The sequence below is a fragment of the Miscanthus floridulus genome, chromosome 16 (genome assembly GCF_019320115.1).
Source record: "Miscanthus floridulus cultivar M001 chromosome 16, ASM1932011v1, whole genome shotgun sequence".
NCBI lineage: Eukaryota > Viridiplantae > Streptophyta > Magnoliopsida > Poales > Poaceae > Miscanthus > Miscanthus floridulus.
Window position 1 is genome coordinate 98,156,993 of NC_089595.1, and position 25,152 is coordinate 98,182,144.

Sequence of the window (25,152 nt, forward strand, 5' to 3'; positions counted from 1 at the left end):
AATATCAAAACTTTGTATGAATACATACACATCTGAACACGACACTGGAGCATCTCTAGAGACACACATGTACAAGAATAATCACATTTTATAGTGATTATAAACAGGTGGTTTTAAAAATTATATGTGCAAGCGTAGGTCTATGCAAACTTCTAGAGATGCACCGCTGGTAAGCCATAATGTATATTAGTTCACTTGAAAAGTATTGCATGGGAAGATGATGTTTTTTTGCCTGATTATGAGTAACATCGATAGTTTTAGCTTTTTTCTCGTTTAGTTAGATTCTAGAATAGAAAGTATTCTGACCTGTATATATTTAAGTAGGTTACAAAACGAAAAAATTTAAAAAAAATTAAAACAAAGCTTAATTGTCATTACAGTATGTCGGGCTTGTTTATAGCTAAAATAAATTAAAACTAAAAGCCAAATGACATATTTTTGTGGCCACGCTTCTCTCCGTAGCCCCATTAAGTATGTATTAAAACATACCAGCTCGATCAAACTACTTTATTCTACAGTAGTTTTCTCTATGTACAGCTAATTTGTTTTTGAGCATGGTGTACAGCTACTTAGGAAAGTGCTTCCATAGAAGTGATAGAAGCTGTATCAAATTTGCCAATTATGCAGGCCAGGCCGATCCTTAAACACATCTTAGAGAAGAGAGAGCATTGAAGCAGAGTCACGTAAGATTTGGTTTGGATGCGCGTGCTTTGACACGCTGCCTGCGTCAGAGCCAAACCACGGCATCCACCATTCCAGCTCTAGGCCAGGAAAAAACGGCCCGGGACTGCGTTCACCTTGCTTTTTCTTCTCCCGTTCACCCCCGCCCCGCGTGCGCTCTCTCCCTCTCGTGGGGACGACTGGGCGACCGCCGCCGCCGCCGCCGCCGCCTTACGCCAGGTGCCCAGGTCTTCGTCGGGCCCTTCGCCGGCGACGAGGACCTACCAGGTATGCCCACCCCTTCTCCCCCCCTCGTGCTGTGCGAAACCGAGCGCCCAAACCCTAACTTAAGCTATTTGGCTATCTGTATTCGGATCTGATCTAACTACAAGGGTATGATTGATTAAAAAAAAACAAGTGTATATTATGTATTATGCCTACTGACTTCGATTTTTTGTTTGCAAAAAAATTCGGGTGTACATGTGTACACCCCTGTCCTTTGCTGGGTCAGTTCCTGTCTGAATTCTGTAATTCAGTGCCGGAACATGTATTTTTTGACTGATCACTGGTCACAGAATCCCCAGTTTTTTGTCGGGGAGTAGAAACCTGGGAAGCATGAGTTTAGAATAAAACTGTTTGGCATGAGTGCTAAATTTCCAGGGGCTTAATAAAGGTGCTTCCTGAATTGCTGGGTGCTGATTTTCCTCCAGTCTATCATCTCTTTTCATCCGTTCATGTGTTACTTTGGTGTGTGTAATGATTTTGTTCTGCATACAGCTGCGGATAAGGTTGTCTGGAGCGGTCGTGGATTTTGCGGATGGCAGGTTCCGCGGTAACGGATGATTCAGCTGCTAGCACAACTGGAATGAGGGACGATGAACGTAGTCTCTCTGGCGAGCGGGCAGACAGTGACACCCCTTCAACATCCCCACCCTTCTGGGACAGCGACGGTGATGATGATGATCCTGGTGCGTGAATGCACTTGATCTAATGCCTGTTACTTTGGTGTCTGAATGATTTTGTTCTGCATGGCCAAAATTTCATTATCTACTCATTATTAACATAGTTGATATAGTAGCTTGTTCCCGAAGTCTTGACATCTTACAAAAGCTCTGGTCAAAAAGTTTTTAGCCGTAAGGCAGAGTGTGCATTTTGTTCAGTCATTGATCATTGAATGTAGCTAAAGGCCCATGTGGTTGGCTGGATTTGTCCGTCAGTTACATCAGTAGTCCAACCATGCTGTGCTCACGCACAAGGAGGCTGGTAATTAAGAAATAGAGAACGGACGATGCTTACCGTTGCTAAATGGACTGGTATCGCTTAGCCTCCATCAATATTTTATATAGTGTTCTAGAAGGTAGAATAGGCTGCCATCTAGGCATTTACTGCCACCACGCTGCCACACAATTTGAGCACAATTGACAGTCCGGGCAGTTTGTTTGACTAGGTGGTCCAAGTTGGTGACTAATTGGGCTAGGCAGAGGGGCATGTGCCAGCTGGTTGGGAGGAGGATAAAAAGGTGCAGGTGGAGACGTGGAAGAAGAGGGATGGTGGTGATGGTGAGTTAGTGGCAGATTCCGTGAAGCAGAGGTGGTGACTGATTCTTGAAAACCTCCACAGCGTTGATTTCTACCGGCCGTGAACTGGTGAGGAGGAAAATGGGAGGTGGAGGTGGACAAGGAGGTAGTCGTGGTGATGGCAGCTGCTAAGGAGTGGAGGATGGAAGAAAGATCTTTTGGTCATTCTGGACATCTTGCTTAGTACGGGTCTGTTTTTCAAAAGTGGAAACATATTTCAAGTTTTTGGGGTTGTGCAAAATCCAAGAAAAATAACCATTGTTGGTACTGGGAGAGTAGCAGTTGGTCTATTAGGAACATAAGTGCGTGTCTTACCAGAAGTGAAATTTTAGTATTTTTCCAGTTATGTACGGTCCAAAAAAGGTACCTGTTCTAGCATTGGGGGCATACCAATTGGTCCTTTAGACAGTGCCATAGCACCTGAGGTGACTTGATGTTTCAGGCACCACAGTGAATGGTGCTTATCAGTTATCACTGACTCACATTTGCTATCTAATCCTGACTCATAGTATACCTGTATGATGCTTCAATTTATCCTAATACCTGTCGCTTATGGGAAAAAACATAGATAGTGATCGAGTCAAAATGCCGGATAAGTCTTGTCTCTGTGATTCAGATTCAGATTGTATGCACATTAGAGTTTGAAATAAATTGGATGATTTTTTTTTTGCCACAAATTATCCTGTGAACAAAGAAAACTTTATGAGTCCACTTACATTCTTTATTGAGAGCATCCACATGACCTTGATTACTGCCACTCTGTCTTATCTTTTGTAAATGTCAATAATTATGCCACTTATATAGACTTCTTTTTGTGGAGTACTAAACTGCAACAGGACTTTCTAGAAGGTCATGCTTTTTTTCTCAATCACACAGTGGAGCTGCATATATCATTATATTAAGAAGAAGAAAGGGGTTTAAAACTCGTACAACACCAGGCCAACCCACTTCAAAACACTTACACTAGCATGCCTATTACAAGGATCAAAACTTGACTGCAGCCTAGGAGAAAACTTGCCACCATCTGGTGCAAATGCAGTGAGATAAGAAATACCTTGAACCCGGCCAGATCCCCACAATGCAGTTCTTCTCTATTTAGTGACAAAACTCCAGCTAGAAGAAGGCTGCAATGGTTCCAAATCCACCAAGCACCCAAAACGATAGAATTGAGCCCTTTTTTGACCTGATGATCATCAACTCTCTGATTTGTTCTAGCCAACCAATCATCAAAAGAAAGGTCATCAGGTTATGGGGTTAGGTCCTGCAGACTAACCTTTTGCAATTGGCTGAACCACACCTGGTGAGCAAAAACACAGAATGTGAGCAGATGATCGATTGTCTCCTGAGCCTGATCACAAAGGCGACAACGCTTTTGAGTGTGGTAGTCCCAGATGTTGGCTGTCCAACACCTACTATTTTTGCATGCTGATCATGCCCTAATTAATTTTAGTCTCTATTTGCTGTTGCTGTATGTTTGAGCTGTAAGTGTGGCAAAGGAGAGAAGGACATTTATAGGATGGCTAGGGTTCGTGAGAGAAAGACAAGGGACTTCAACCAAGTTAAGTGCATTAAGGATGAAAGGGAGCATCTCTTGGTGAAGGATGATGAGATCCGACATTGATGGCAAGAGTATTTTGACAAATTGTTCAATGGTGAGAATACGGACACAACCTTTCAGTTGGATGACTCTTTTGATGACACCAATAGGCGCTTTGTGCGGAGAATCCAAGAATCTGAGGTCAGAGAGGCGTTGAAAAGGATGAAAGGAGGTAAGGCGATGGGACCGGATGGTATCCCAATCGAGGTGTGGAGATGCCTCGGGGACATAGCTATAGTATGGCTAACCAAGCTGTTCAACCATATTTTTCGATCGAACAAGATGCCTGACGAGTGGAGAAGTATATTGGTACCGATCTACAAGAATAAAGGGGATATTCAAAGTTGTACTAATTACCGGGGAATTAAGTTGATGAGCCATACTATGAAGCTCTGGGAGAGAGTTATCGAGCATCGCTTGAGAGCAATAACGCGGGTCTCTATGAACCAATTTGGTTTCATGCCCGGAAGGTCAACCATGGAAGCCATTTTCTTAACAAGACAAGTTATGGAGCGGTATAGGGAGAAGAAGAAGGACCTACACATGGTTTTTATTGACTTGGAGAAGGCTTATGATAAAATACCAAGGAATGTTATGTGGTGGGCTTTGGACAAACATAAAGTCCCAACGAAGTACGTCGGGCTCATTAAGGACATGTATAACAATGTTGTGACTAGTGTTTGAACAAGTGATGGAGACACGGATGACTTCCCGATTAGGATAGGACTACATCAAGGGTCAGCTTTGAGCCTTTATCTGTTTGCCTTAGTGATGGATGAGGTCACAAAGGGACATACAAGGGGACATCCCTTGGTGTATGCTTTTCGCGGACGATGTAGTGCTAGTTGATGAAAGTCAGACATGAGTGAATCAGAAACTGGAGTTATGGCGAGAGACTTTGGAGTCCAAAGGTTTTAGACTCAGTAGAACTAAAACTGAGTATATGAGATGTGACTTTGGCACTACTACTCGGGAGGAGGAAGATATTAGTTTGAAAGGTCAAGTAGTGCCTAGGAAGGATACATTTCGATATTTAGGATCAATGCTACAGAGAGACGATGATATTGATGAAGATGTTAGCCATAGAATCAAAGCAGGGTGGATGAAGTGGCGCAAGCATCTGGTGTCCTATGTGACAAAAGGGTACCACAGAAGCTAAAAGGTAAGTTTTATAGGACGACGATTAGACCTGCTATGTTGTATGGTGCAGAATGTTGGCCTACGAAAAGACGACATGCTCAACAGATAAGTGTCGCGGAAATGCGTATGTTGCGTTGGATTTGCGGTCATACAAGAAGGGATCGAGTTCGGAACGATGATATACATGATAGATTAGGGGTAGCACCAATTGAAGAAAAGCTTGTCCAACACCGGTTGAGATGGTTTGGACATGTCCAACGGAGACCTCCCGAGGCACCGGTGCGTAGTGGAATCCTAAGCCATGATAGTAACGTGAAGAGAGGCAGAGGAAGACCGAAGTTGACTTAGGTAGAGGCAATAAATGGAGACTTGAAAGGATGGAATATACCCAAAGACTTAGCCTTAGATAGGAGTGCTTGGAAAACAGCTATTCACGTGCCTGAACCTTGATTGCTTCTGCTGGGTTTCAACTCTAGCCTACCCCAACTTGTTTGGGACTTAAAGGCTTTGTTGTTGTTGTTGTTGTTGTTGCTGCTGCTGTTGTTGTATGGATAAATCTAGGTCCTTTCCCTGATTCAAGTCTTTAACATTTTATTGCTCATAATTGGTTTCAAAGATGCATGTTGTGTCCTAAGTTCTAAAGTTTTGTTTTGTCCTGTTCATAGCTCATTTTGTTGAATTACCATAACAGGCCCCAAGCCTTCAGAATTGTTTGGACGTTACACTTGGAGGATTGAAAACTTCTCAAAGGAGAAGAAAAGAGAAATGAAAAGTGAGCCATTTGAAGCTGGTGGTTTCAAATGGTAAAGTTCTTGACGGCAATTATTTGGAAAACATTGTCTTCATGTCTCTTTTCTGCCTTTTCTTTCCATAAACTTAAGCATTGCTCTCGGTATCTAACCTAGCTTCAAATTGGGCACTTGAGGAATGAAATCTACCACTCCTTGTAGATGCTATGATGAACTAACTGCCTTTTCATTTGGACTTCGTTACTTGTTAGATATGGCACCATTCATGATTGCTAGTGTTTCACAGTCCGCCTTGTATCTTTTCGTCAATCAATTAACGGATGGCATTGCTTCAAGCGTGCGTGTATTTCCTGTATGCACTTGTTGAGCTCAAATTGTGTCAATTTTTTTTTTATGTTGGCACCTATGGGTGCTAAACATGCTATTTTTCTCAGTATCATTTCTTTTGTTGCGCTCCACTCTTATACAATTACAACCCTAAAGCCTATCATTATGTTGTCAATGTGTGCTGATATATTTACTCTTGCCCAAAGAGCACCAACTTTTGTGGCACTGTGTATGTAAATAACATTTATATCTTACTGATAATGATTACTTATCTCCAGCGTATTGATTGAAAATGTTGGCACCTAACCTGGGGATTGGAACATGCTAAACACATTCCCCTTATGTGCCATTTGCCCATTTGCATAACAGGCTGACATTATATGTTTCTTTTTGTCAAATGGTCTGTTGGTAGTTGTGGGAGTTAGAAGCAAGGAATTGTAGTAAATAATCCTGACATAGCAATGGTCTGTTTTATACCCTATTAGTGTTAACATATCACATTGCATTCGACATATATGATATACCCCCATGGTTTGGCTTTTGTCTCCGTGGAAAGGCCGTTGGCATCAGAAAGCTATATAGTTTTATTCATGGTCTAGTATCTTTTACTCCTGTGTCATTTTCTGGTGTACATATTCTGTATGCTAACATGCTGACTCCTTTGTTATTTTCCCCCAAATTTATTACACAGGTATATTCTTGTATACCCTCAAGGATGTGATGTCTCTAATCATCTTTCATTATTCCTTTGCGTTGCTAATCATGACAAACTTCTCCCAGGTTTGATGCTGTGTCTGCTGCAATCTTTTACATGCCAGTGCGGTACTGAGATTACCTTTCTGATCCTAATCTGACTATTCCAGGATGGAGTCATTTTGCACAGTTCACTATAGCTGTAGCCAATATAGATCCTAAAAAGATGAAGTACTCAGGTGAGCTGAACTTGGTTTGTTTTCTTCTTGGAAGGTGCCCGCAATAGTTATCTTGACATTATCTTCAGGCATTAATTAAGTAAGCTTTGTAGATACTTTGCATAGGTTCTGGAAGAAGGAACATGATTGGGGATGGAAAAAGTTTATGGAGCTGTCAAAGATTCAGGATGGTTTTCTTGTTGACGATGTTCTTGAAATCATAGCTCAAGTTCAGGTTATCAGGTAGCTAATCAGTATCTGCTGTGATTGATAGTGCTTCTGATTCACAGATTCATGGGATTTATACAAATAGACTGCCTGAAATTGTGTTGCTCCCAGCAAATCCATTGCGGATTCTGCTGCGACCATTCCCGTGAAAAGCATAATGTTGCATTTGCTCCGGTTTATAATTCTTTTGGTCGTTGTATTCGTATAACCTTCAGTAACTTATACAAAGGAGCAAACCATTGTTGTACTCATCTAATTCTGTATATCTGTATATGGGACAATTTGCCCATTTATGTTTGTTTGCTATATTGGCAACCTATTCTTGTAACATGCTAACATCAGACTGCTATATCTTTTTGTCATTCAAGGGAGAAAGTGGATAGACCTTTTCGTTGCCTTGATCGTCCTTATCGGAGAGAATTAATCCGCATCTATATGACAAATGTGGAACAAATCTACCGACGTTTTGTTGAGGAGCGAAGAAGTAAATTAAGCAAGCTCATTGAGGACAAAATGAAATGGTCCAGGTTAGAAAGTTGGCTTTCCTAGATTAATCTGTCATAATAAATTGAACAGTGTCGCCTGCTGTTGTTTTATAATTTATGTACTTTCTGCCATTAAAATATTTGTTGGTCTTGCAGTTTTCGTGCTTTCTGGTCAGCAATTGACCCAAACACCAGGCATCGCATGTCCAGAGAAAAGACTGACACTATATTGAAAATGTTAGTGAAGCAATTCTTTGTAGAGAAAGAAGTTACTTCCACATTAGTGATGGACTCTTTGTACACGAGTCTGAAGGCACTTGAATACCGGATGAAGGGCAAGAAAGGCAAAACAAAATTAGCAGATTTGGAAGAACTACCTGCTCCTATGGTCCATGTTGACGTGGACATGTTTGTTTTGGCTGATGATGTTATAGCTTTACTTGAGAGAGCAGCCTTAGAACCCTTGCCTTGTCAACCTTTAGCCCCCAAGGATGACAAAACTTCCCAAAGCCGCATGAAGGTAAGGGATAATATAATTTGATTTGTCATATCTTGGTTTTATTTTCAAGTTTTGCCCATCTTAGTAGGTGTCTGTTTTCTTGGCCCTAGAACCTCGATCAATTATATTAGGACAATTTTGTTGCTAGTTTCTCATGCCTACGTGCAGGTAATCCTTTTGAACTCATCTGGATTGGTTTAGTTTCTGACAGCTGTTTAATGAACAAGTTAATAACTGTGTTTACTATTACTCTCATCACATACACAAATACCTTACGTGTTGTTACTCATAGGCTTGTCCCTTGTTGAAAGAGAGGTGTTCCATTTCCAGTCAGAACAGCCTAGCATATGACATTTGCTGAGATATGTTCTGTTTATACAAACAAATATTTGAGCATGCAATTAGTATGTTCTCTAAACTATCTTGGTAGGTTGGTCAACAGTTAGCTTGTTTTCATCGCATGGTATTGACTACTTGCTATGTTCTGTATAAGTGCATAGCCTTGCATGATTCTGTTGCATAGAATCATTTTTTTTGTTATGCTCGTCTTCGTAGGATGGAAGTTCTGGCGAGGTTTACAAAGTTTCTATGGAGCGTGAGGAAAGGCGCCTAACTGAGCTTGGTCAGAAGATACTAGAGACATTTGTGCTATCTCATATATTTAGGTAACAGTTGATTTGATGTATCCATTTTAATCTTTGTGATTACTTAAATTGGATTGGTTCTCTTGGTCATGTAGGAACTGATTGGTCCTGACTTTACTGCCTTAAAACCAGACATAGCAAACTGAAATGATGGTTTGATCTGAATGTTCAGCAGAACTAATGGCTTAGGTTGGATTGTAGTCACTGGGAGTGTAGTTGATGCCGTGTTCCGTGACCCAAAATGTTGTCCCGATCCATGGGTCAAAATCAATGTGGGTCGCTGCCCTGTTGCCACATGCAACGAGATGTATCAATGAACAAAATGGGGGCGCGTGGGTGGGTGGGTGGGGGGGGGGGGGGGGGGGGGGGGGGTATGGAGGAGGAGGATGTTGCTTAGATGTGAGAGGCACTCAGCGTCGAAGAGGGACACCTGGCCACTGGTGGTGTATAGCATTAGCACCACACCGGTGACAGTAGCAGTTACAGCTGACATGGTGGTGGGTTGCATATCCATATTGTATACTGCATCGAGCCAGGCTGAATGGAACACCGTACACAGCTTGATTTACCTTTTCTTGTTCTTTTGTATTTTAATTATTTTGTGCTGATCTTCTGTAACTATTCATACCTGGCATATCAAAGCTCATCGAACCAGGTCATCAACCTAGATTACTTGGGATCACTCGATCCAATCTAACCCCTTCGACTTGTTTTTCTATACACCTGTGCGGCTGTGCCCCACATCCCTGTCCCCGACCCTCGTGATCCAGTCAGACCAAGTTTTGTGGTGATTATTAGTTGGAGTTGTGGAAATACTACTACTATAAATCTTATATGAAGGCTCTCTCAGCTTAGTTTATTATGACCATTTGCAAAAATATATGACTGATACATGTTCACCATTCACCAACTATATTTTGTGACTGCACATGCTGAATATCAAACTCAGAAGAGGCTAAAAGACATTTTCTGGTTATTTTTATACACTAAAAAAAGGAAGGCCTATTTTATAGTAGTTAGGTTTGAATTTCAAAAAGAAAACTTGGGCAGTGTAATATCTTTAAATCGCTGGCAAGCTGTTCTCTAATGGTGATATAAGCTGACTGTTTCTTTTGCTTCTTATATTTTGTTTTGTTAGTGGAATTGAAGTTGCATACCAAGAAGCTGTTGCTTTGAGAAGGCAAGAAGAGCTTATTCGTGAGGAGGAGGAGGCTGGGCTTCTTGAACATCAGATGAAGGGGAAGCGTGGTGGTGGTGCAAATGAAAAGGACAAGCGCGCCAAGAAAAAGCAGGTGCTAGTTCCTTACACGCATTAGTTTTCTTCTCAGTTTCTTATATTGAACCATGTTATGTTAAAGTTTATCAATGGCACATTTAGAAATGGCTCTCTAGCTGTCGGTTTCTGGAATAGTTCTCACTCAAGAATATTTGTGAGTTAGAATCTATAGTTCTTCTCTATGTCCCTTACCGATTTAATTGGATTTGGTATAATGATGCGTGACTTGAAAAAATGAGTTACGTCTGAGGTTTTGCAGTTTCAGCAGGGTTGGTTGCCTATCTTGTTACTGAAGAAAACTTGTTCAAGATTTCTTGTTCTTTACCCTTAGTTCTAGTTAACTTGATGCCTCTATCGCTCTTGTATTGTCCTTTTCATCATAAACTTGGTTTCTTTTTCAGACCAAGCAAAAGAAGAACAACCGTAAGGCTAAAGACAAGGAAAGAGATGAGAAATGTGAGGTTAAAATTCTGGAAAGGCTCCGTGATGAAACTGCCATTGATAATAGTGATGGCTTACCAGCTAAGGTGGAAGTGATAGCAAAGGTTGATGCCTTGGAAGAAGGTTCTTCAGATGGGTCAGACATTCCAAATAGGTTAGTGAACACTTGAAAACAAGTTGTGCATCACTTTGTTGTAAGATTGGCATTTGCTCCAGCTAGACTTGTGTGCAGAGGGAAAAATCAGCGTAACAAGGGCTTAAGCATTATTGGCTTTGCCGAAGAAGGTGATGGTCTTCCCTCCACCTCTAGTGTTACTGGTGGTTCAGGCCGCAATAGTTCTGGCTGCTGCACAGCTCCTAAACTGGACCAGGATACTGTTCTACTTACCTTGAGAGATAAACTTCGTAAGCTAGGGCAGCGTCTGCATGAGGTGAATTTAGTATTTCGAAAAAGCTGTCTTTGTTTTATCATGAAATTTATAGTTTGGCTACTACATTTTCTGCGTATGAACAACTGAAGGATCTGAATTATGACTGTTGGTTTTGTATGTGATGCATATTTTAAACTTGCCCTCATATTCCAAATAAGTCCCTTTATGTTTGTTGGAAGTCAACATTTCTTAACTTTGACCATCAGGAGCTAAAAGTTCATATAGATTGCCATGGTTAATGCTGCTAGATTCATCATGAAAGACGCTTCAACATTATTTAACTCCTTTCTATTTGAAACAATATGTTCTTTATGATATGACCAGTCAGAGTGCCATATTAAGACCATGTCGATAATCTAATGAACCTATATTTGGAATCAAAGGGAGTGATAATTATACTTGGCACCCATGTTGCCTCGTGTTAGAGGACATAGGATGTTGTGTCACTGGTTCAAGACCTTTATCCTTCGAATTTTCTCAAATACACAGGAAAGCTGTGAATTTATCCTTCAGTCATTGATACATAGTTCCTGCTGTGTATCATTATGTTTTTAAGAAATTGAGCCTAACTCATTTGTTGGGAGGTTTGGATGTACACTCTCAACACCCAAGGTTTGAGTCCTCTTTGACTCGAATTTGGGTGCTTATTTCTTATTCACCATGCCACCTAGTTCCTTCTAGGTGATAGAATTTTCTTTTCATCATATTTTAATGGTGAATAATACTATCTTTTGATTGATTCATGAACTGGAGACAATCACAATATCTTGATGCAAAACCTGACAGCTTTTTTCCTTACGTTTTTGTGCTGTACTGTTGGAGTGTTGGTGACTGGTTATGTCAATGGATTGGTATGACAATGCAACCCCCTTTTCCCTGTGAAACACATGTACCAGTCACTCGAATGGATGTGCTGACGGGTTCTTATTTTCCAGCTTACATAAGGAATGCTCAGTGTTTACTTCATTCATAGTAAATGTCAACTGATTCGTTTCTGTAACTATGTTTTGTTTTTGCATTTTTTTCAGAAAAATATTGAGGGGCAGAAACTTCTCAAAGCTCATTTTGAAGCTAGGGACGCAAAAGCGAAGGCAGAAGAATCTTCCGACTCATCTAATTCTTTGGATAAGCCACCTGATGTTCCAGAAGGCCCTATGCATTCCTCAGAAGATACAGTTGATCTTAAAGTTAACAGAACACCAAATAAGGATGCCTCTGTGGTCAACCCTGTCCTGGAGGAATCTGTTTCAGGCATACCAGTCACTGCAAACAATGAATCTGTGCCTTCTCCCGCCACAACAAAAGTGGGCCCAGTGTCAAATAAAGATAATGCATCAAGTTTGAAAATGGAAGTCACCATGGCATCTCCTTGCTCGAAATTACATCCAGCAGATATGGATAAAGATGCCCCTCTTCCTTCCAAATCACCACGAATCAATAGAGCTGCTCCAGTCCCTCCTAAACTGCCTTCGGCTGATAAAGCAACGCCAGTTCCCTCGAAGCTACCTTCGGCTGATAAAGCTACTCCAGTTCCTCCAAAATCTCCGTCAGTTAACAAAGCAACTCTGGTCCGTCCCAAATCTCCTGCAGTTGACAAAGCAACTCCAGTTCGTCCCAAATCTCCAGCAGTTGACAAAGCAACTCCAGTTCGTCCCAAATCTCCAGCAGTTGACAAAGCAACTCCAGTTCGTTCTCAATCTCCAGCTGTTGACAAAGCAACTCTAGTTCGCCCTCAATCTCCAGCTGTTGACAAAGCAATTCCAGTTCGCCTTCAATCTCCAGCCATTGACAAAGCAACTCCAGTTCTCCCAAAATCTCCAGCCATTGATAAAGCAACTCCAATTCCTCCCAAATCTCCACCAGTTGACAAAGCCTCTCCAGCCCCGCCAAAATCACTATCAGGTGCTAAAGATGCGCCTATTCCTTCAAGGTCGCTGCAAATTGATAGGTTTATTCCAGCCCCCCCAAGATTATCACAAGTTGATAAAGCTGCTCTGCCTTCTTCAGAACAGACACATATATCTCCTGCTACTAATTCTGAAGCTCAAGGGGCAACTACTTCTAGGAAGGTCACAGTCAGCTCAGTTTTGGAGGTTGCTGCAGCATCGAGGCCTTCAAGTGCTCCTGTGTTACCAACACCAAGATCAACTGCACCAGCTGCTTCACATATTCAAACTTCCACATTGCTTTCCCGCTCGATGAGTGAAGCAGCTGGGAGAAGGTCAGTAAATGATCCTTCCTTTTCTGCCCCATCTTATATTCCACAGACCTACCGAAATGCAATAGTTGGTAAGACTGGTCTGGCTACAACCTCTGCAAGCCTTGCATATCAGTCTTCTTCTCTGGGTCAAGATACTGCTCCTTCACAGCCTCTATCAGCATATGCATCAAGTACAGCTGTCATGATGCCTCCTGCTGGAAGATCTGATCAGTCGCCAGCTAGGCATGGATTCAGGTCTGGGTCTGGTAAGTTAGAAGCACATGACAGCTGGCAGCAGTGGAAAGGTGACAGTAATGTTGATATGCATCTCTGGAGGGATCACGCTCCTTATCAACAAATGACCAACAGTCAAGCATATGACCAATCTCGGAGGGACGATACTTATCAGCAAGCATGCAGCAGAGGAACAGAAAAGTTCAGCATGCATGCAGGACTGCAAGCTAGACAGTTCCAAACCGAGACACCCACCAGTCATGTCTGGCACCAACCACAGGGGCCAGTGGCAGAAGAATTTCCACACCTTGACATCATAAACGATTTGCTCGAGGAGGACCAGATCAATGGCAGTATACCAGAGTCATTTCGTCAAGATTACAATGGGTTTGGCCTGCCGTTTTCGCCAAGAGGAAACTTGTCAGATATGGAAGTGGCTTCTGTTAGAAGCCCCGCTCGATTCAATTCAACCAAGTACGACGGTGGATTCTCGGGGGCTTATGACATAAATGCTGTTAATGGGTTGAGGGAGCGGCAGTTTCCCTCGTTGGATAGTTACTCTAATGGCCTGTCTGACGTGAGTGCTTCAAAGCCTTGGCTGAATGGCTCTGCTAGTCCATCGGTGAGCCTTGGGGTTAACGCAAATGGATACCACCCCCAGGTGGGGGACTACCCCAATCTGGGAAGTGGGGTGAATGGAGTCTCCTTGTGGCGCCGCCATGCCAACGGGCGCTGGTAATGCGAGATGCCTGTATACAATCATACAGTCGGAATAATGTTTGTTGTAACAGATGGTTTCGGGCCTGAGCTGATGTGCCATGTAATTAAAAGTTTTAAGTTTTAAAAGGGAAAGAAAAGAGATACATCCTGTAAAGCCTGCGCCTTGATTAGTCTAATTTGAGTGCTTTTCTGCTTAAACTCTGTCCTAACCTTCTTAAATTTCAAAGCTTAAATTTGGCGGTGGCCGGTGGGAGAAAGGAACCGTATGGAGGTTAGCTAATCCGACGAGTTTTGTAGTGATGGTGCAACGTAACCGGCTGCTCTCAGTGCTCCTGCTAAACAAGTTAGTACCCTGTCCAAAAAATATGTACTCCTGCTTTGCAAAATAATGACGTTTTGGAAGATCCAAGCGAAAGTTCTAAATCAGTAATAACCAATATCTTTTAAATATTTAGTATAAAAACTATAAATTCATATACAATGATTTGTCTTCAGAAGTATTTTCTTAAAAACATAAATTTGTTTTTTAATAGAGGGAGCAATGCTCTGGCTCGATTCTAGTTGTAGTTGCGGAGGAGACGCTGACTTGCGATGATGCAGCGATCGTGGATTATTTATCGCTGGCTGGTTTGGTGTGAGAGAAAAATACTGTTCTGTCTTATAATTCATGATCGTTTACGACCAAGCGAACAGGCTGATGATTTCGACCATGCTGTCGCTGCTCATATAATTTGCCGAGCAATTATTATCAGGTACTATGTTTTTTATAAGAAGCGGTAGGATTCGATGGTTCTTACGGTTGATAAGCCAGCTGATGGTTTTTGCGACTGATAAGCCAACTAATGCTGTTTTGTTGTGAAAGAAAAACGTTGTACCATGGATAATAAGTCGGGCTGATAAGTTCAAGCGAACAAATAAAAACACTCTCTTTGTTTTTTAGCAAGTTATTACACCCAAGCTGGTGACTGTCAATGGCTCGTTGATAAGGCAGCTTCGAGCCCTGTGCATTGGCAGAGGAAGTTGCTCACCTAAGCCGACTGAAATTCAACAGCCTCTCTTAGTGTGATGGACGTCACGAGAAAGCGGACCCGGGAAAGACAACCACGACAGAGCACCTGACGGTCACTTCTCAGCTTGTTTGAGCTTATTTCAGTTTATTCTCTCTCACAGAACACTATTGAATCATCCGAAATAATCTAAAATCCACTGTGCAAGTGAACAGCCGAACAACCTCAGGCAGTTGGGGTGTTATCCCCCGCTACAGGACGAAGACGACACCCGACACCACGAGAGGCTAAGGGATGAAGACCCGAAACCCTAGGAAACCCCCGTAGCCATGTAACTTGTACTCCTATTGCCCTCTGGTATATAGGCCCTATTTGGCTTACCTCATATTCGGCTTGTTCGGCTTCTTTTTTCAGCCGGAACAGTGTTTTTCTCTCACAACAATTCAGCCGGAACAGTGTTTTTCAGTCAGTTTCAGCCAAGTTTCAGACCAGCGAACGGGGCCATAAGGTTGAGCATGTGCTCCTATAGAAGGGATCGAACCATAGACCAAGTGACGGATCAGTGGGCCATTCAAACTATTAAACCCGAGATCAAATGCTTAGCCTTTGGTCGGCTCCCTTTCCCCGAGCGACCAAAACCTTACACGGTAGCATAGTGCTCTCCTCTCTCTCTCTATTGTAATAACTTGATTGAGCATTATTAACACAAAAAACACCACTTCTGGATGTAGGACTTAGACACATGAACTAGGATAAACCCCCCATGCCTTTAAGTGCTTAAGCCCACGCATCGACCTACGTCGAATAACTAGATTACTACCGTAGAATCGAACCTGTGACAGAATGGTTTTTCCACCGCTCTATAAACTTATTAAGCCCTATCAAACGAGGACACGTAACAACGGCTTCTGAAGCCAAAATCAAGTCAAAGACAATGAAACCGAAGCTATTTTAGGATAGAAACCAAAGCCACCAAATCGTGTTTTTTCCCGACTTCTTCGTTTTTGGTACGCGAACACAAAATCGGGCCGGCACGCACTCAAACCACCGATACTATCGCCCCAACACAACACAAAAAAGGCGCCGCGGCCGCTCGGCATATCAACATCGTTCATACGCGGATACGCCCAACATTCCGGCGCGGTGGCGAGCAGTAGATATCGTGGCCACCCCGATCCAAACACAAGCGCGGATGGTATGGTACGGCGGGACAGGACCGCCACCCGCTTGAATTGAAACCGTCGAGCTGCTGAGTGCTGACTCGAGCAGATAGCAGCCAGCACTGCCCAGCACGCCGTTGACACTTGGCGCTTTGCTAGCTGCTGCTACCGCCAGCGCCCAGCGCCAGTCCGTCCGCCACCCACCGCGCGTGAGCGGACTCGAGGCAGCGAGAGCGAGCTCTCGTGCCGTCCGCCCCTCATCCTCCCACCACTTCCGCCTCGGCTCGCGCAGCGCTCATCGCCTACTTTTCCGCGACAGCCCCCGCGCGCGCCGTGCAGTCCACAGCCGTCGCCGCCCCCGCGCCCGTGGCCGTGGACTGGATTCCGTGCGGTGCGGTACTGGCCCGCGCCACTGTCGCCCGCCCTATCTCGCGGAACGATTGGCGCCCCGGCCGGCGGCCGAACCCATTTTGCCCGACACCGGCGGGGCATGATCCTGAGCGGCCTGCGCTCCGCGTCACCTCGCCTGGCGTCGCGCTCGACCGCCGCGGCCTCCTGAGCCCTGAACGCCGCCCGCCTGCCCGCCTGTCCGCCTGCTGGGTGGGAGAGGATAGGAGGACTAAGGAGCGGGGTGGCGGCGGCGCCGGCATGAGGGACGAGGCGACGGGCTCCGCGGCGGAGCTGCTGGCGCCGCGGATGCTGGTGCCCGCCTCCAGCCGTGTCCAGGAGCTCGAGAGGTTCTCGCATTACGTCGGTACGCTCCCCCAAATCTGCTCCTGCTTCCCTTCTAGTATTGCTCATGTAGTGAACAGTGATGGTACCATCGGGTTCTACGGATTGGCTCTGCTATTTGAATTTCAAGTGGTAAAATTTTGATTTGAGTTCCGTCCTTGATACCGCCCGCGTTTCAGTTTTGGTTCATGCGCCGATGCGCGCTGTTCGGATGTGAATTCCATCCATGGTCTACTCTCGTATATTAGTCGTGTCGTCGCTACTAGTGAACAGTGGTGGAAGTAGCTGGGGTAACTCCTTGGGGTTCGCACGTCTGTTTGATTTGTTTACTTGGCCCAACCCCAGGTACATGGATACGGCTCTGAATACCAACGCAGAAGCATCTTGACTATCGTAAACTATTAGCTTCCGTGGAGAGATTTGCGTACATGGTTCTGTCGCTTGCACGTCACACTCAAGATCTAGATTCCACATGCGACATATTCTTTGCGATTGACTGGCTGTGGTTGGAGTTTCCGCACCTTATGCTATGCTATATGCCGATTTTGTGGTCTTGGGACCTGCACTGTTTGCTTCGCCCCGTTCATGTCATGTCTGCATCGATGAGAAAATTCTGATTCTCCTTTCGTTTTCAGCTAGGCAAATTGGCTTTGAGGATGTGAAGGAATGCCCCCACCTGTGCACGCTAGCCTACGATTATCTCAGGAAGAACAAGGGCTACGAAGAGAACATTTTTGCGTTCTTCCAGAATAACATGGATCCTGAGCCCCTGATTGTAAAGTTTATCGAGGAGCTTGACAAATGTATAGTTGGCTACTTCTCCTTCCATTGGAAATATGCCACTTACATAATTACCCAGGTAAAGGCGTTCAATGAGTTTTGAAATTTACCTTCTGTTTCCTGCTAGTCCTAGTTAAATTCTCCTTACACAATATTTGTATCTTGATATAGTAGTGATATCGACAGGTTCTCACGGTAGAAGGTGCGACTAAAAGAAAGTTCAAGAATTTTGTGTTAGAGGCCACCAGGTGATTACCCATCCTTATGCAAAGTATATGGCTGCCAAGTGGCTGATGTTGTGCTACTTATGCTCATTCCCTCTATTCACTTTAAATTTCCAAATTGCCCTTCATTACTTTTAGTATAAGCGCTTTCTACTTCAATCTTAGGTATTAGTTAAACTTAAACCATGTGTTCTCTTGGCTGGGGTATCATTAATGAAAAATATATTGATTACTTTATGTCTTGAGAATCTCTCGTTTGTTGTTAAATTTGGATCACATTCCTTGATGTACTAGTTGCTTGCATCTTAATTATTTACTCGGTTTGACATGTTCATTATCCCTCATTCACTCTGTTCACTTTAAATTTCCAAATATGCCCCTTGATTACTTTTATAAGTGGTTTGTACTACAACCTTACGTACTAGTTAAACCATGTGATCTCTTGATTGCAGTGTCATTAATGAAAATATACTGTTTACCATATGTTTTGAGAATCTCTGTTTATTGTTAATGCTGGATCATGTTCCTTGATGTACTGGTTGCTTGGATCTTAACTATCTATTCCGCTGACTTTTATATCATCTCTCATCTGACCAAATAGTAAAATACTACGCAAACATGGCGCTAGACATCTTCAGATTGCAAAATGGACACTTCAGCAGGAACTCCTAGAGCCATACATTTAATCTTCCGTGTTAAATGTATTCTTCTGATTAGGGGCATTCGAAAAATGTTATATTATGACTCAGATAAGTTGCTGGTTAATTATGTGATTCCTGTTACTAAACATAAAAACAATACATTGACAGTTGAAGTGGCACAGTGATTTTAATGAGAATGTTTTTTTTTCCTCAAACTGAAGCATGCTAATTTATATAAGACTGAAATTGAGTTCAGGCATTAGATCTCCCACCAAAAAATGTAAGAGTCTAGTTAAAGAAATAAGGCTACAGGAAATGTGTGCTCATTGTGTTCATTTGCTGTAGTGTTTAGGTTCTGTGGTAGTGGAATTCACAAACATATAGTTTAGTTCGTTGATGGTTCCTATTACAAAAGGCGTGTATAATAATCTAATCTAGCACATTTCTGTTTGAACGACACAAGCAAACGACTGCTGTTCCTCCACACAAAAATTGATTGTGCCCGATTCTCCACTGAAAATAGGGAACAGAGATTCGAGAGAGTGACAAGAAACTTGAAGGTTACAAGGTTTTTCTCCACATTGGTGGAGGAACTGAAGGCCATAGGACTATCTAGCCGTGATGATTCTCCACGGAATGATGTGATGGTTCCAGTAGCACACTGCAATCGCAGCCCGGTTTTACTCCTGATGGGTGGTGGGATGGGAGCTGGCAAGAGCACTGTACTTAAAGATATCCTTAAGGAGTAAGTCGATTATTTCTACTATTTAAATTGTGTTGATCGTCTTACATTTCTAGTTTCATGGAAAATGGAAAATATGTTGATTTGGTTTTCGAATCTTCACATTTCGTCACATTGGAATGTAGGAAAAATGAATGTTGTTAGAATGAATTGAGAATGAAAAAACAATCCTGAAGACAGAGCACACCTTATACAATACTATCAGTATGTGGATATAGGTACATGTTGATCATCTTGGTATGCATTTCTTGATTCACAGAGCATTTTGGTCTGGAGCAGCAGCGAATTCAGTGATTGTGGAGGCAGATGCATTCAAGGAAACCGATGTAATCTACCGAGCCATTAGCTCTAGAGGCCACCACAATGACATGCTGCAGACTGCAGAGCTGGTAATATTTTTTTTTACCATATTTTCTATCAGAAAGACAATAATGTCACCAGTAATGCAATATTGCCCACTAGCAACTAGTCAAAATGCATAATATTGCAACATTCAATATTGTGGCTTAGACTTTCAAAGAAACCCCAAGCTTGTGTGCGCATTGCAGGCATAATGAAAATCGGAAACAAGTAACCGGTCCAAAACATGACCAGTTTCCACATTAATATATATTTATACATCATGATCTTGCACATCTACATATTGCAGATGTTTACAGCCTTAAAAATTAGACCTCAATAACTCAATTACCCACAATCACGATGCAGGTGCACCAGTCATCCTTGGACGCAGCCTCCTCGCTCCTCGTCACTGCACTCAACGAAGGCCGGGATGTGATCATGGATGGCACTCTGTCCTGGGAGCCGTTCGTACAGCAAACGATAGCCATGGCCAGGGCCGTGCACAGGCAGCGGTACCACATGGGATGTGGCTACAAGGTCACAGATGATGGGACAATAACCGAGGAGTACTGGGAGCCGGTTGAGGACTCTAATACTGATGAGGAGAACGAAGTACCAGCAAGGAAGCCTTACCGGATCGAGCTCGTTGGTGTGGTCTGTGATGCATATCTAGCAGTTGTCAGGGGAATCAGGTGCAGCTCATAGCTTAATCCATGCCAAAATCAGCCACTGCCACTAGCATTCTACCCATTCAGACATTGTCATGCATTGAGCTCTGATTTTCTCACATTGAAACGGTCATATGTTGGGAAATGGTGCCTAATACATGCAACGTGCACTACTAAAAGTTTACAATTTGCAGGAGAGCTGTAGTCACTGGGAGAGCAGTGAGGGTGAAATCGCAGCTGCAGTCGCACAAGCGATTTGCTACGGCTTTCAACAGTTACTGCAGCCTTGTCGACAACGCAAGGCTCTACAGCACCAACACCTTGGGTGTTCCTAAGGTGAGCCAGCTAACCTGATGAATTAACATGCCGAACCATTTCAGGACACATGAATTTCAGAAGAATTTTTACAGGCATTTTGCATGGAATAGTTAAATTCCTGGAGCATGTTCTTTTGTTCCAACTTCCAAGCATGCCCGCCAACTTCCACTATTATTATTATCACGTTGGTTGAGAGCCGATCCCGTGTTGCAGTTAATAGGATGGAAGGATGGTGAGAGCAGCTTATTGGTGGATCCTGAAGAAATAGGCTGCTTGGACAGACTAAGAAGCTTGAATGAGGAGGCCAACTGCGTCCATGAGCTATACGCCGACGGCCAACCAACAGGAGGCTCGTCGTCAGCATGGCAGGACCTGGTCATGTCGGCCTCGAGGGTGTCGGCGCAGCGGAAGCTCAAGGCTGCCATCGAAAGGAACGAGGCACGCTTCAATCCTGCATAGCCGTAGCTGCTGTCTTACTGGTGTATGTGTATCATCCCAAAAAGTGGGGAAATGATGAATTTCATGTAATGCTTTGATTGCGGAGGGTAGCCTATATCATTTTTTGTTTCTTTTCAAACATTCTAATTTCGCATTAGGATTCCTATGAATATGCGATCCAAAATGGTTCCTATGTGTTTGCACCGCAAATTTAATGCTTGTACAGTTACAGAAAAGTTTGCTAGTGCGAAGTATCCGTGCTAGCAATCTGGTTGAATGATATGATTGTGGCCTTGTCGTAAAAGAACTAAGGGTGGTGTTACATATCAGTTGATGCATATGATCAGTCAGATGACGACGGTCTGAACTCGACTTCTGGATTATTTGGTACGTGCCTAAAATTGTCAAGCCATACATTAGTCATACCCTAGTTTCTTAGGCGGCTATTTGTTTTATTGCAGCAACTATGGTGTTCCAACGAGGAACATGACACGGTACAATACTTTTAGAAATTTTTTTATACTATGTGATCGTAATTGTTTCTGGAACGAGAAATATGACCTCTTTCAGTCTTTCCACCTTACTAGCTGCTAAGTGTGTACCACTTTAACATTTTTTCTTAGCATCTTGTCCCACATAATATGAACTTATTTTCTTGTCAAACTTTGTCTCACACATGTATCCCTGTTCGTTTGTCTTATAATCCATACTTTTCAGCTTGTTTTTTTCAGTTGGAACGGTGTTTTTCTCTCACAACAAATTAGCCGGAACAGTGTTTCGGCTTATTTTTTTAGCGAAGCGAACGGTCGTCATGCTTTGTGTCAGCTACAACTTGCCTAAAGTTACGTGTGATAAAATTATACATCACCCAAACAAGCTTAGCCTCGTGTTCTCCTCTTCTCTTTGCATTGTTTCTTCCCAGAGCTCTCTGCCCCTACCAGTACCAGGCTCCTTCCATCTCTGATATCTTGCCAACGTGTCCTCCTGTCATTCAACCAACGGTCTTGCGCCAGGACCTGCCTCTTTGTCAAAGTTTTAAGTTTCTAAAACAAAAACTTGATAATCAGTAATTTTCTTGAATTCCAATATTTGTAATAAGACAAATAGTTGCATGATATTCCCTCCGTTCTAAATTATAAGTCTAGATGCATAGCAAAATGGATGTAGCAAAAAAGTCAAAGCGACTTATAATTTAGAATAGAGGCAATAATAAATAGTTGTGTGCATGTCGGACGTAAACAGTTGCATCCACAAAAATAATTCTCATATAAAAATTGTAGCTCTATACGATATTAAAGCTCTTAATGAAGTATCTTCACATACATTATTACTTTTATCCAAGCTTGTATGAAAAATTATTATTGTTCAAAGGTTTGTTCGCCCATTGGTTGGGCAACATAATTTGTCCAACACTAAGGGGTGGGAAAAATGAATTCCCACGTGCCGTGGACCATTGCAATTTTTAGCAATGCCTGAATTTTCAGGCAACAATCTTTGACAATCAACTATGGTACAATTAAAAATATAATTTATAATTTTTTTCTTTTTCTTTTTTGACTGGAATTTATAATTTTTTTCTATATAATCAAACAATGACAAAATAAAAAATTCTCTTCCGGTCATTCCTATTTTCAGTGCTCGGCCCGTACTAGGCCTGGAAACTGTCGAAGCTGTGGGCCGCTTTGTCAAACAGTACGGACTCCTTTGCGCAGGTGGTCCGATGTCGAAGGGCTTCGCAACTTCCGACGGCCCATCCCCAAGCGGATTAGAACACCTGATATACCCGCGGCCACACACTCCTTCGGCCCTTGGCCTCTTCCAGCAAACCCTAGCAAGCCGCCGCCGCCGCCGCCTCGGCTCCCCTGCCTCTCCTCTACTCCAACCAACCGCAGCCATGGTGAGTGGCCGCCAGCTCGCACCCTCGACCCTCCCTCGAATCCCCAACGCGCACGCATTTCACTGTGGCTGAGCTGACTAACTCCTCTTCGCGCGTGATGGTGCCTCGCAGGCGGACGTCGACGTCGAGGCGGAGGTCGCCGCCGCGGGGCAGCCCAAGAAAAGGACGTTCCGCAAGTACAGCTATCGCGGCGTGGACCTCGACGCGCTCCTCGACATGTCCACCGACGACCTCGTCCAGCTCTTCCCCGCCCGCGCCCGCAGAAGGTAGGCTCTAGCTTGCACCAGAAAATGGTGTTGTCGGCGACGAGATTCCGTGCTGGAGGATGGAATGTATCCCGTTGTTTTGATTGCGTTTTATGCATTTTTCATTTTTTGGGTATGTGCTTGGATTTAGGTTCCAGAGGGGTCTGAAGAGGAAGCCGATGGCTCTCATCAAGAGGCTGCGCACGGCGGTAATGCATTCCCTTCCTCTCTGCGATTTTGTTTCGTAGATTGCTTGGTTATCATGCCCATTGCGTTCTGTATTCTATTGCTGGGATGCTAGAATGTGCTATTTTTGTAGTCTAGATGTTGAGTGCGTATAGCAGCTAAGGATAATATGGACATGTGGAGTCATCATACTTTTTAGATTCTGTGGGTGTAGAGAATCGATGGTCAGCAGAATTGAAATGGTTCTACACCATATTTTACACTTTTGCAAAATCTGGTTCAGACTTGCAGTAGAGATGGTTGACTTGAGGTGCATCAATAATTTTGCAGCAAACAGTGTTAGATTATTAGTAGGAAACATAATGTTTTATTATAAGTGCAGTGCCATGCTTGATAGCAACTGCATGATCTGAACGTGTATGTTAAACTTACTGTTTGAAATGGAGTCATTATTTGTTGAGCTGAAGGTTGATTTTCGTTTTATGCAGTTGCTATAAGTATATGCCAATTTATCAGCTATGAAATTCAAATGCATGGCACATGGTGGTTGATATAGCATAAATATTAGTTTGGTCCTAGAAGATATATGCTCTGCTAGTCTGCTGTCAAGGCTCAGATGACGAGTTTCTTATGAGCACTTGAAATAATGCATATTATAGAGTAGTCAAATGGAGCTTAAGCTATATAGTAGTTTGGAATAGTCTTGTCTAGTCTTTTGACTTCTTATTCCTGTTGTATGGAATGTTATGACAGTATATTTGCTCTTATTTTACCCATAGCAATGAGTAGAGTCGGTAGACTTAAGAATGGTTTATGACCTATCTGTGCATTTTTTTCTGCATATTCCGATTTCATTTGAAGGGCGGGCCTGGTGCAAGCGGTAGAGTCTTACCGCCTATGACCAGAAGGTCCCGGGTTCGAGTCGCGGTCTCCTCGCATTGCACAGGCGAGGGTAAGGCTTGCCACTGACACCCTTCCCTAGACCCCACACAGAGCGGGAGCTCTCTGCACTGGGTACGCCCCTTTATATTCTGATTTCATTTGATCCTGATGATATGTTGTTTTCTCAATTTCTACTGCTAATGCTATTGTTTGTAGCTGTTTCACTATTTCTAAATTGTTGTCATGAAGCTAAGATAAGCTATTGCTTTGAGATCATAAAAGCTAAGCTATTAAGCCATTTTCTACTTTTTACATGCACAGAAAAAGGAAGCACCTGCTGGTGAGAAGCCTGAGCCTGTCAGGACTCATCTGCGCAACATGATCATTGTGCCAGAGATGATAGGCAGCGTAATTGGAGTGTACAACGGGAAAACATTCAACCAGGTTGAGATCAAGCCTGAGATGATTGGGCACTACCTTGCTGAATTCTCCATCAGTTACAAGCCCGTCAAGCACGGAAGGCCTGGTATTGGTGCTACCCACTCCTCCAGGTTCATCCCTCTCAAGTGAAGGATCCCAGGGCATGCCCTTGTCTGCACCAAAGTTATCTGGCCCTACTGCTATGTGTTATTGTTTAAGGCTTTGCTATTTAGCATTTAGTGCTTGGTTGGAGGAATGTTTGTCCACCAATGAATTCTAGTTCGTTTTAGCGAAATTTGGACATGTGTGCTATTTGCGATTCGGAATTGAAAGTAGAGATATATTGTTATC

The 25,152-nt window shown here is 43.2% G+C and overlaps 3 protein-coding genes across 3 annotated transcripts; all 3 read left to right on the forward strand.

Moving 5' to 3' along the window:
* The first annotated feature begins 734 nt into the window (after positions 1 to 734).
* Positions 735 to 14,336, forward strand: LOC136514477 (TNF receptor-associated factor homolog 1a-like). Its single transcript, XM_066508425.1, has 13 exons — positions 735 to 948; positions 1,438 to 1,628; positions 5,666 to 5,777; positions 6,742 to 6,830; positions 6,914 to 6,982; positions 7,075 to 7,204; positions 7,558 to 7,716; positions 7,831 to 8,194; positions 8,729 to 8,838; positions 9,956 to 10,109; positions 10,495 to 10,688; positions 10,767 to 10,965; positions 11,994 to 14,336. The coding sequence occupies exons 2-13, from the start codon at positions 1,478 to 1,480 to the stop codon at positions 14,136 to 14,138; spliced, it is 3,876 nt and encodes a 1,291-aa protein (XP_066364522.1). The 5' UTR covers positions 735 to 948; positions 1,438 to 1,477; the 3' UTR covers positions 14,139 to 14,336.
* A 2,055-nt stretch (positions 14,337 to 16,391) lies between these two features.
* LOC136513378 (calmodulin calcium-dependent NAD kinase-like) lies at positions 16,392 to 21,509 on the forward strand. The gene is made up of 8 exons (XM_066507387.1): positions 16,392 to 17,040; positions 17,654 to 17,877; positions 17,985 to 18,046; positions 19,187 to 19,408; positions 19,665 to 19,794; positions 20,114 to 20,439; positions 20,610 to 20,751; positions 20,947 to 21,509. The coding sequence occupies exons 1-8, from the start codon at positions 16,935 to 16,937 to the stop codon at positions 21,190 to 21,192; spliced, it is 1,458 nt and encodes a 485-aa protein (XP_066363484.1). The 5' UTR covers positions 16,392 to 16,934; the 3' UTR covers positions 21,193 to 21,509.
* A 1,454-nt stretch (positions 21,510 to 22,963) lies between these two features.
* On the forward strand, positions 22,964 to 25,152 carry LOC136512407 (small ribosomal subunit protein uS19-like). Its single transcript, XM_066506372.1, has 4 exons — positions 22,964 to 23,068; positions 23,180 to 23,334; positions 23,465 to 23,522; positions 24,703 to 25,152. The coding sequence occupies exons 1-4, from the start codon at positions 23,066 to 23,068 to the stop codon at positions 24,949 to 24,951; spliced, it is 465 nt and encodes a 154-aa protein (XP_066362469.1). The 5' UTR covers positions 22,964 to 23,065; the 3' UTR covers positions 24,952 to 25,152.